Source organism: Tursiops truncatus, chromosome 7 (assembly GCF_011762595.2).
Source record: "Tursiops truncatus isolate mTurTru1 chromosome 7, mTurTru1.mat.Y, whole genome shotgun sequence".
NCBI classification, from domain to species: domain Eukaryota; kingdom Metazoa; phylum Chordata; class Mammalia; order Artiodactyla; family Delphinidae; genus Tursiops; species Tursiops truncatus.
This window is the reverse complement of record NC_047040.1, coordinates 93269528-93282033: the sequence shown is the minus strand read 5'-3', so window position 1 is coordinate 93282033 and position 12506 is coordinate 93269528. Positions and strand designations below refer to the sequence as shown.

The 12506-nt window shown below is 37.2% G+C and overlaps 1 protein-coding gene across 2 annotated transcripts in view; it reads left to right on the top strand.

The window, feature by feature from the left end:
- UBXN4 (UBX domain protein 4) overlaps positions 1-11073 on the top strand; it is a 34158-nt gene extending 23085 nt beyond the window's left edge. Inside the window, exons 10-13 of one of the 2 annotated variants that reach the window (XM_073807752.1) lie at positions 3080-3179; positions 5377-5508; positions 6951-7153; positions 8843-11073. In XM_073807752.1, coding sequence (XP_073663853.1) covers positions 3080-3179; positions 5377-5508; positions 6951-7153; positions 8843-8981 — 574 coding nt within the window. In that variant the 3' untranslated portion in view covers positions 8982-11073. Of the gene's footprint in view, positions 1-3076; positions 3180-5376; positions 5509-6950; positions 7154-8842 lie in introns of both variants that reach the window. The other variant, XM_004325902.4, reaches the window with a different exon arrangement.
- Positions 11074-12506: the final 1433 nt, after the last annotated feature.

Below are 12506 nucleotides of genomic sequence, written 5' to 3'. Positions count from 1 at the left end.
GAAGCACGCAAACTGCAATGAAGAGTAGCCCCCACTTACTGCAACTAGAGAAAGCCCGTGCGCAGCAATGAAGACCCAGTGCAGCCAAAAATAAATAAATAAAATAAATAAAAACTATTTTCCGAAAGTCATAAAATACTTAAGAATATATTTAACAGAAGTGTAAAGTTTGTACACTGAAAACTAGAAAACATTATTGAAATAATTAAAGAAGACCTAACTAAATACATGGAAAGATATTTTGTTTTCATAGATCAGAAGACTATATTGTTAAGATGGCAGTAATCCTCAAGCTGGTTTACAGATGCAACATAATCCCTATCAAAATTCTAGCTGTTTTTTTTTTGCCAAAATTTATGCAGGAATCTGATTCTAAAATTTATATGGAAGTGCAAGGGACCCAGAATAGTCAAAACAATCTGGAAAAAGAACAAAGTTGGAGGACTCAAACTTTCTGATTTTAAAACTTAACTATGAAACTACGGTAACCAAGACAGTGTGGTATTGGCATAAGGATGGACATATGGGTTGATGTATAGGCATACCTCGTTTATTGTGGTAATGCTTTATTGCAGTTTTTTACAGATTGAAGTTTTGTGGCAACTCTGTGTTGTCAGTTGATAGTTAGCATTTTTAGCAATAAAATATTTTTTAATTAAGGCATGTACATGGTTTTTCTAGACATACGCTACTGCACACTTATTAGACTGGAGTATAGTATAAACATAACTTACATGCACTGGGAAACCAAAAATTTCATGTGACTCGCTTTACTGTGATAATTGTGGTGGTGTGGAACCAAACCCACAATATCTCTGAGGTATGCCTGTAGTAGGAATTGAGTCTCTAGAAATAAACCTATGCGTTTATGATCAACTGATTTTTGAAAAGTTTACTGAGACTATTCAATGGGGGAGAAAATGGTGTCTTCAACAGATGCTGCTTGGACAAGTGGATATCCATGTGCAAAATAATAAATTTGGACCATTATCTCACACCATATGGATCATCTACCTAAGTGTGAAAGCTAGAAGTATAAACTCTTGGGAGGAAAAGAAATGAGGAAATCTTGTGATCTTGGAATAGGCAGTGGATTCTTAGACATGACACCAAAAGCACAAGTGACAAAAGAAAGCAACAGATAAGTTGGACTTCATCGAAATTAAAAACTTTTATGCTTCAAAGGATATCATATATCATCAGGATAGTGAAAAGACAACCCACAAAATTGGAGGGACTTCCCTGGCGGTCCAGTGGTTAAGACTCCGCGCTTCCACTGCAGGGGGCACGGGTTTGATCCCTGGTCAGGGAACTAAGATCCTGCATGCCACACAGTGCGGCCAAAAAAAAAACATTGGAGAAAATATTTGCAAACCATATATCTGATAACGGACTTGTAACTGGAATATAAAAAGTCAACAACAAAGAAGCAAACAAGCCAATTTAAATATGGGGAAAGAATTTGAATAGATATTTTTTCAGAGAAGATATACAAGTGATTAATAAGCACATGAAAAGATGCTCCACATTATTAGTCATTAGGAAAATCAAATCAAAACCACACCTTCTAGGAAGGCTAAATTTAAAGTGACCACCAGGACTTCCCTGGCGGTTCAGTGATTGGGATTCCACGCTCCCAATGTAGGGGGCACAGGTTCGATCCCTGGTCAGGGAACTAAGACCCTGAATGCCTCATGGCCGAAAAAAAATAAGTAAGTAAGTAATGTAAGTAAGTAACCGCCAGGTCTTGGCAAGGATGTGGAGAATTTGGAACCTTCCTACATTGCTGATGGGGTTATAAAATGGTACAACCGCTTTGGAAAAACAACTTGGCAGTTCCTCAAAATGCTAAGCAATTCTACTCTTAAGTATATATCCAAGAGAGTTGAAAACAATGTCCACACAGAAACCTGTACATGAATATTCATAGCAGTGTTCTTCATAATAGCCAAAATGTGCTAATAACCAAAATGTCCATCAACTGAAGAGGGGATAAACAAAATATAGTATATAGCATACGATGGAATATTTTTCAGCAATAAAAAGGAAGGAAGTACTGACCCTTGTTACAACTTGGATGAACCTGGAACACATAATGCTACATGAAAAAAGCCAGTTACCAACAAGTCACACATCTTATGATTCCGTTATAGGAAGTGCCAGAAACAGACAAATTCACAAAGACAGAAAGTAGATGAGTGGTTGCCAGGGAAAGGGAGAGGGAGGGATGGGGACTGACTGCTAAAGCGCTTGGTTTCTTTTTGGGGTGATGAGAATGTTCTGGAATTAGATAGTAGTGATGGTTGCACAGCTCTGACTGTATTAAAAACCACTGAATTGTACATTTTAAAGGTGAATTTTATCTCAAAAAAGCTGTTGTTAAAAATAATAAATGAGATTTGACTGTGAAAAAAGCCAATTTTCTTTTTATTTTCTCTAATTGGAGAAATATTTGACATACATTTCTCTATAAGTTTAAGGAATACAGCCTGATGGTTTGATTTACATATATTTTGAAATGATTACCACGGCGCGTTCAGCTAACATCCATCTTCTCATACACATTTGGCCCTTGGACAGTGCGGGGTTGCAGTTGGCGTGCCACCCCCGCGTAGTCAAAATTCCATGTATGACTCCGTGTCCACGGTTCTGCATCCATGGATTCAGTCAGCCGTGGATAGTGCAGTGCTGTAGTATGTGTTTATTGCAAAAAATCCACCTCTACGTGGACCTGTGCAGCTCAGACCCCTGTTGTTCATGGGCTAAATGGAGATACAATTAAAAAACCTCTTTTCTTACGATGAGAATTCTTAGGATTTACTCTCAACAGCTTTCCTATATATCATAACAGCAGTGTTAGCTATAGTCGTCTTGTACGTTACATCCCTAGTACTTATTTACCTTAAATTAGAATTTTATACCTTTTGACCACCTTCCTCCAATCCTCCCTCCCCAACTCTCCATAAAAACCTGTTTTCATTACACATTACCACTTCCATTTTCTCTTAGTTTTAATGATGTCGTTTGAGAATGTGTATAAGTAAAGATGCTGACTTAAATTTTCATTTTCTCGTAGCAGTGTTGCGAGAATTCAATTCCGTCTTCCTGATGGTTCTTCCTTTACAAATCAGTTCCCTTCTGATGCTCCTCTAGAAGAAGCAAGGCAGTTTGCTGCACAGGTAAATTTATGTCTTGAGTTGTAATGAAGGTAGGTGAATGGGTTATTAGAATGTAGGAGGGGAAGTTTTCCAGGCAGGATTTGAAGAGTATGAATAAGTTATGACTTATCCCCAGGAGCGAGGCACAAGATGCCTCTGGGATGTTGTGGAGCTTCCGTCATGTATGAGTGCCATATGGGAACAGCATATCTGCTTGTTCTGTAAAAAGATGAATTTGCTGCTATTGTAAAATAGACTCTGGAAACTTTTCTCAGTGCTTAGTACATTCAGTTGGAGGAATGAAAAGCGAGTGATTTTCCAAAAGTCTAATCTGAAGGAGTTGTCCTCTGTAAAAGATGCATTTTTTCTTAGTCCTCTCTCTGAATTTTCTGCAAGTTGCTTAGAATGCTTTAGGGCTGGCAGTTTTCCCACCATCTGCCAGTTGATCAAACCTAAAGATCAATAATCTTTATTTGGCAACAAGTATCTTCTTCAGGAATTTACTTCCAGAACATGGCCTTATTCAAGATCTGAATGGTGGTGAAATTGACATCTTAGAAGAGAAGATATGAGTACTTTCCAGTTAGTTTTTATTCTCTGATTGATTACTTTTTCAAAATGAGGCATCAGATGTCCTTTAGGATCTAGGCTTATTACACGCACCGGTATTTGTTTTACATATCACTTCAAGATTAAAATTAGGATTCAGACTTTTCTGCTAGACCTCTTCTGCATTTAGTCTGCCATCTCACTTACAGGTCCCAAGAAAAGGATGCTTAAAAAGTTATATGCCTTCTTCCACTGGTGAGCTTGGCTGGACAGTATAAAAAGTTATTTTAATAACCCCTTTCCCCAAGCTTTATAGTAGAATCAACTCCAGATAGCCTCTTTCATCCTTCTTTTGCCTTGGAGCCCCACTTAGGGCCTCCCCAAATGGGGTGCTTCTGCCACAGGTAAGTGAAGAGGGAATCACATGAGTAAAAAAGAAAGATCTTTAATTGCATCAGTCCTATTAGAACTTCATCTCAGTACAGTGACCTAATTTTGTGACCTTATGTTGAGTGAGAACAGTGAGAGAGGTAGTATGACCTAGAGTAAAAAATTACAAAAAACAGGGCTTCCCTGGTGGCGCAGTGGTTGAGAGTCTGCCTGCCAATGCAGGGGACACGGGTTCGAGCCCTGGTCTGGGAATATCCCACATGCCGCGGAGCAACTAGGCCTGTGAGCCACAACTGCTGAGCCTGCGCATCTGGAGCCTATGCTGCGCAACAAGAGAGGCCGTGATAGTGAGAGGCCCACGCACTGTGATGAAGAGTGGACCCCGCTCGCCGCAACTAGAGAAAGCCCTCGCACAGAAACGAAGACACAACACAGCCATAAATAAATAAATAAAAATTTTAAAAAATTACAAAAAACAGAAATTAGACTCTTCCTTTGGAAGATTTTATAAGTATAGGTGATTTAACATTGTGAAAGTGACTGTGATGCTTGCCCACTGTAAATTCCTGGACCTGGGATTATGTGTGTGATATGGGTTGATTATGGACCATTTACTGAGACGAGGAGGCAAAAACTCCTGTCATATGTATAATATGAGGGAAATTCTGGTCTATTCCAGATTTTTAATACAAAATACCTACAATCCAAATGGGTATTTGTGAGATATTAATGTAAGTTTGCCAAAGGACAGTGAAAACTCTAATTGCAAACTGCAGTCATACTTAAGATATCTAATTGTTCATTTTTATTCAGTATATTTATATAGTCTTGGGAAACATATTCTTGCTATTTCGTGGTCTTTTTTTTTGCAGTACGCAGGCTTCTCACTGTTGTGGCCTCTCCCGTTGCGGAGCACAGGCTCCGGACGCGCAGGCTCAGTGGCCATGGCTCACGGGCCCAGACACTCAGCGGCATGCGGGATCCTCCCAGACCGGGACACGAACCCACGTCCCCTGCATCGGCAGGCGGACTCTCAACCACTGCGCCACCAGGGAAACCCTCATGGTCATTTTTGAGTTTTAAAAGCTTTTAAGTACTCTTTGGATTTGATAGCCTTCAGCTATTTTTTGAAGCACAAAGTTTTTATAAATGTTTTTTGATTTTACATTTAAGTGAACTTTTAAAATTAAAGCAGTCATTTTGGATGCATATGAGTTTGTAATATCTTACTTTAATAAGGCTCCACTGTAAGGTTTTAAAACTTATTGTTATGTTACAGACCGTTGGCAACACTTACGGTAATTTTTCATTAGCAACAATGTTTCCCAGGAGGGAATTTACCAAAGAAGATTATAAAAAGAAATTACTGGATTTGGAACTTGCCCCAAGTGCTTCAGTGGTACTGTTGCCAGTATGTATATGCATATATATTTTTTCTATTCTTATAGTCCTGTTTGTTCTGCTCTTGATCTTTTCTTATAATTAGAGGAAGGGAAGGTGAAAAGTGTACTGTGGGTAATTAAAGTCCAAAGTATCAAAAAATGTTAGATCAGTTTATTGTTCCATTATCCTGGGCTTTATATTTGTATTGCTAGTGAGACACAATATAAATTTTCAGCTTTTTCCCTCATCTATTTTCATGTACAAAAAACGACCAGTAGGAGAGGAAAAGAAATGTAGAATATCTGCCTAATCTACTGACTTGGTGTCATTTATTTATGTATGAGTATATGAGTACTGTTTACCAATTTTTAAAAAAATATTTTAATCTAAAAATAACATTCATTTTTAAACATATTAATCCCATCTGATCCTAACAATATTTTAATCTCTGATTAAAAAAAAGGCTCAGAACCTTAAATAATTTTGCCAAGGTGCCACCTTAAGTGCCAGAGCTGGGATGAGAGCTTGGTTCTTCCATATCTTGGTTAGTATATGGTAGTGCCCCCTAACCTGCAGTTTCTCCTTCCGTGGTTTCAGTTACTCGTGGCCAACCGCACTTTGAAAACATTACATGGAAAATTCCAGAAATAAACAATTCATAAGCTTTAAATTGCGGGCCGTTGTGAGTAGTGTGATGAAATGGTGTGTTGTCCCATCTGGAACATGAATTATCCCTTTGTTCAGCGTATCCATGCTCTGTATGTTACCTGCTCATTAGTCGCTTTCTGGCCCTCTTGGTTATTAGATAGACTGTCGAAATATTGCAGTGCTTGTGTTCAAGGAACCCTAATTTTATTTAATAATGGCTCCAAAGCTCAAGACTGATGATGCTGGCAATTTTGCTAGTCCCTTATTGTGCCTAATTTATAAATTAAACTTTATCACAGGTATGTATGCATAGGGAAAAACATAGTATCTTTAGTGTTTGGTACTATCCATGGTTTCAGGCATCCACTGGGGGTCTTGGAAAGTATCCCCTGCAGGTAAGCAGGGGGACTACTGTAGCTTACCCAGATCTGAGCTTTAGCCCCACACCTAAAACAGTAATCAGGATTAGTTGTATTCATTGAGATCTGAACCTTTCCCTTTTTAAAAATCATTAAGAAAGACTTTTAAAATCAAACTTGTTAATTTCATTACAAAAGTTTAGTTCTCTTCAAAATAATTGGTTCATTTCACTGAGAAACTACTTTCCAGTTTCTGTGTTGTAATTACTCCTTTAAAGAAAAAGAGCTCCAGGAGTTCCTAGAAGTTTACACACTTGAAAAACAGCAAAAGATGGCAATTTTACCTTCTTGCAGTAAACTAAAATCCACAGGACTTTTCCAGGTAAAAAAGTTTATCTGGAACCTTGAGTGTGATGTGGTTGGGCCGATGTTGTCTTTATCTAGGTTCTTTCTTAATTTTTAGGCAGGAAGACCAACTACATCCATGGTACATTCTTCCAGTGGCGACTTTTGGACATTCTTGGGGACAGTACTTTACCCATTCCTTGCCATCTGGAGATTGATTAGCAACTTCTTATTCAGTAATCCTCCTCCTGCACAGACCTCGGTGAGAGCAGCATCATTGGAATCCTCAAACCTTGCATCGTCTGGCAACTCAGAAAAAAGGTATTTGTTTGTATTTTCCCCATTTGCAAAATATGTTAGTAATGCCCAATGCCTTATTCAAAATGAAAAATTTTGTTATGGATACTTTGCCTTTTCTCTGTATAAGGGGGAAAACCCAACATGTTCTGGGAAGCTCAATACCTGAGTTTTCTCAGCCATCTTTCTAAAACCTATTCCATGGAAAGCAACTTTCACTGCTACTGATTTTATTATTTCATTTATTGAATTCTCTTTATCCCATAACAAAAGGCATATTTTTTTCAGGTCTAAACAGTAATATCTTTTCTTGTTACCCATGTTTTGTCTGACAAGATACTTCATTAATTTCTTAGTCATCTTGTATGATTACTTTAGAGGGATCATTGTGCTGTAGATAATTTAACTGCCTCCTCTGGGTCATTCAGAGAAGGACCAAACTGGATGTTCACTTGAAAATGAAGTAACTCTTCAGAGAGTTATTTTGGACTAGTTCCTTAACCAAGAGGCCTTACTTTTGTTGGAGATGGCCAAGGTTTGAATGGTAATACTGATAGACAACACTAATGATCTTAGCTCATACCTCTGTTAAAATTCTACATATTTGGAAGAGGTTTACAGGAAGTATTTTCTTAGAATTCGAGATTATACCCCCTTCTAATAATTAATAGCACAGTTTATTACAATATATACCTAGTATTGTTCAATACTTTATTGGGCCATTAATAGCAAATCCTCACACCAATCATATGTGTTAAGTAATGAAAATCCTTGCCTTTGTCTGCTGTAAGGAGATCCCTAATCTTGTGTCCTGTTGACTCTCTAGATGACAGTTTGTGTTAACATTGTGACTGGGCTGATGCAGCCTTTATTTCTTTCTTAACTATTAAGCAGGAAGACAAGTACATTACTCAAGTGGGGACAGAGAAATTGTTCTCTATCTAGTTTTAGAACAACATTCAAACTAGGTCTTGTTAGGTCTGAATTTCAGAGCTCTTACTGAGCAATGAATGGAAGCATTTCATCCTGAATTACTGTCATATAGAAGAGCTTGCTGTGTGGGTTTCAAAAATTTATTTCAGGTAAGGGAAAAGGTCTTGGGTTGGGGCAAAGGATGGGATGAATGTATATCCGAGCAGGTGAAGCTTCGTGTTCCACCACTGGTTTTTGTTTTTCTCTCTCCCTTCCCCTCCAGTGTTGGAGAATGTATTAGCGTAAATTTCACCTGTTTCCTTTCCATTTTCAGATGAAGAACTGTTTGTTCTAAATTGTCCATGCAGAAATAAATCACTCTTAAAGATTCTGACAGGATTGAAAATTGCTAACTGACCATTTCTGTATATTAAGCTATGATTGGAGTTTGGGATAGCCTCTAGGGTGTTGTGTAAGTTATAAATAAATATTTTAGTAGATACATCAGCTTGCATAAATAATAAAGGAAAGATTTAGTTGGCAAGTGGTCCCAGTCTTCTAAAACTTAGTGAGTCACCAAGAAATACATGGACAACATGATGTGACTAGTTTGGCTTAGAGAACAGATGAAGTTACACCACCAAAAATGTATAAAGTCTAGTACTGCATTAGTAGATATAATGATCTCTGTGGACGTTTCTTAAACTATACTAATGGCAGTTTAAAAGAAATGGCTTTGTGTTTTACTGCTGTTTTCATTTTATATCATCATCTTCTTTCCTCCCTCTTTTGTTATTTCAGGGAACCAGTCAGAAAAAGAGTGCTGGAGAAACGGGGGGAAGACTTTAAAAAGGAGGGCAAGATATACAGATTGAGGACTCAAGACGATGGTGAAGATGAAAACAACACTTGGAATGGAAATTCTACTCAACAGATGTAGTGTGACAAGTACAATATGTGCAGTAATCATTGTTTCTCTTACGATTTAATTCAACTAAAATTCTGCTGGAGAAGTGGGACTGCTTTATGTTTTCCAACTCATCTACAAAATGTCTCTTTATTCCTGCTTAGTGGGTTAAAGTTGTTTAACCTCAGACAAGTCAAGAGATAAAATAACTGGCTGCTAGGTCCTTGTATATGGTAACCAACTGCTAGAAGCCTAAAATAACAAAAGGTCTGCAACGGCCTCCCTTTATCAGCTTTCTTGTTTAGTATTTCATATGCCCATTAGCCCTGTGCTCTCAGATGATATGTTTTGTTTAGGGCTGTTTTGCTCCAGAACTCCTCAGCCCACACAAAGTAACTGGTATGTCACTGAATAATTTGATTTTGAGTCAGAGCGTTTTAACTAGCCAATCAGATGATAATTTGGGTTTAACTTTTCTCTTCTTGCTCATCAGCTGCAAGCAAAATCTTGTAGTTTTTAATCTTAAACACTGAATAAAAAAATCTTTTCCAAAAATCAGAATGATCTTATCTTTCCTTTAAGTTTTGTTATCCTAGCATCTTTTTGTTGCACAGGGCTGTGTGGAGGTCATGTGTCTCTGATACCCCCCTACCCCACTGTACTGCCCTGGAACTATCCCAGAAAAGGAGGTGACCACCTTATCTTAAATATCACTGCAGGAAGAAATTTTCTGACACACACCGATGCTATGTTACTGTCTCTCCTAATTCAGGGAGGCATCGCTTTGTTTGCATAATGTTACGGTCTTTGTTCTCATCGGACAAAACAACTGCTGGTCTACAACTAGTTCTCTGTCACCTTTATACTGAAGTTTTGCTCTCAATAATGATAATCACTCTTCAAAGAATTGAAGTACCTGTACTGTAGGACAAGAAGTAGGGAATTAAGATCTGCCTCTTGCTCATTTGGTTATTCTTAAGAATTTTAGGTTCTTAATCTGACTAATGTGCTACTATATGTTTATGGTGGTGGAGACACTAAGAATGTTTGAAAGAGGGAGTAAGTTTGACTGTTCCTCTTCTAATCTTTTGTGTTTAGATTGGAATAGAAGGACTCTGACTTTATTTTGTAATGGGAGGAAGAAATTTTCCCAGAGCAAACTTCGTTTTTCACCAATGAAGTAACAGTGACTTTAAAAAATGGTAATAGTGTTGGCAAGGAAACAGACCAGGTACGTTGTTAGTAGGAATGAAAACTGGGATAATCTTTCTGAAAAACATTGTCAGAAACCTTAAATATTTCATGCTCTTTGATCTAATAAGTTTTTTGAAGGAATGACCATAAATGCAGGCAAAAGTTAGGTATAAACATGTTAAGTTTTATTTATTTTACTTCAGAATTAGAAACCAGCTAAATGCCTTCTGCAGAATTAACTTTTGCTGAGGAGAAATGGCACAATACTGATTCAACAATTCAGTTTAACGTATTTATTGAGTACCTGTTATGCGTTCCGGGAAAAAAGCAGGATACAGAGCTGTAGGTACAGTATGATCTCAGCTTTATAAACACATTTTATATAGAGGTAGTACTATGTATTAACATAATGTAAAGAAAACGCACCAAACGTTAATGGTGGTAAGAGTGATTATATATAATTTTAGTTCTTTTTTGCATCCTTATATGTTTCTCAATTTTCTGTAATGAAATTACTTCCATAATTTAAAAAGTAAGCTTGAAAAAGAAACATCTCCAGCAAGCATCCCATTTCAGTAAAGGTTTGTCGTCTTTAAAAACATAGCAATATGTGAATAAAAAACCAAGTTTGCCTTGAAAAAAAATCAAACAGAGATTCTTAGAGAAACGTACATAAAAGAATGATTCAGTCTTTGAGTAAGAGGATCCTTCATCAATTTTATATTTTAAAAAGTGTGCATGGTAAATTCAAAACCGTATGGAAGGCTATAAAATGACATCTTCCTCTTTGTATCCTATCCCCAGTTCTAGTCCCCAGAAGTAACCTCTATTAACAGTTTCTTTTGTAGTTTTCAGAAAAATTTTATGCATACATAAGCAAATATGTAATCTTTATTTTTTAAATAAATGGGATCATATTATATATATACTACTCTGCATCTTGCTTTTTTACGTACACAGTCTTGAAGATCTTTCCCCATCAACACATAGCTACCTCGTTCTCATTAATGGCCGCAAAGCATTTCACTTGATAAACTTACCCATTCTCTGGTTGCGTTCATTGGTTATTACAGTTTTTGTGCTTGTGTTTGTTTTTCTATTACAAACATTGCTACAGTGAACATCTTTGGGAAGGTGTCTTCTTAGCTGTGGAAGTATACTTGAACGTCACTGAGTCAAAGGGTGTTTGCAGTTTGGATTATAAAAAATGCTGGGGAATTGCCTCCTGTAAAGGCTCTGTGAATTTACAGCAGCTAACAGGTAGGAGGATGTTGATTTCCCCACATCCTTGGCAGCACTGTATTATACTTTTGCATCTTTGTCAACATGATAAATGAAAAACTGTATGCATTTTATATGCATTGTGTTGATTATGAATGAAGGTGAGCATCTTTTAATATTATTGGTTATTTTGATTTATTTTCTGAGAACTGCCTGTGTTTTCTTTCATTTTGTGTTTATCATCTTTTTCTTATTGATTTATAACAATTTCACATATATTAAGAAAGTTAGCCCTTTGTCTAGCATATGCTATAAATATCTTCTCCATGTTCATCTTTTGATGAGTATGTTGATGGTAATTTCTTGCCAGAATTTTTATGTGGTCCTGTATCAGCGTTTTTCTTTATGGCCCCTGGGTCTTAAGTCTTGATTATAAAATACATTTCCCATTTCAGAAAGTAATTTAAAAAAAATTTACCCATCTATTCTAGCATTCTCGTGGTTTCATTTTTTTACATTTACATCTTGTATCCGAGTAAGGGATGTGGCTCCCTTTCCCCGCCTGTGGCTAACATCCTCAAGAGCTAACCTGTGAGCCACCTCCATGTATGGAGTGGTCCATCATCCACCTGCCCCCCGCCCCTGATTTGGCAGGCCGCCTCTGTCATGCACCCTGTTCCCATGCGTGGCTGGTTTGTCTCGGCTCTCTTTTCCTTTGTTGATCTTTCTATTCTCTCTGTTTCAAAACTACTTTTTATAACTAGTTTTATAATATATTTTATATTCTTTTTCCCCCCAGATTTATCCTGGATCTTTTCTCAAGTTTGTTTCATGTGAAACTTTATATTATTCTTTTTCATGTCCTGGCCCCCCCCAAAAAAAAAGTTATATTGACTTTAGGTATAATTGAAAGCTTATACGAATGTCTCATATCACTTTTAGAACCATCTTCACCCCATCTGATAAACTTTTTCTGTCTATTGGTAGGAGAAAAATGCTTGTGCCCTGCAATTCTGACTCTCAGGTTGGGGCCCACGGCAGTGGAACATTTTGATAGGAATTTTCTATAGATACAATTCAGGTAAGGAACACTTATAAGAAGCAAAATTTTGAGTGTGATTGGCCTTTTAAAACCAATTGAAA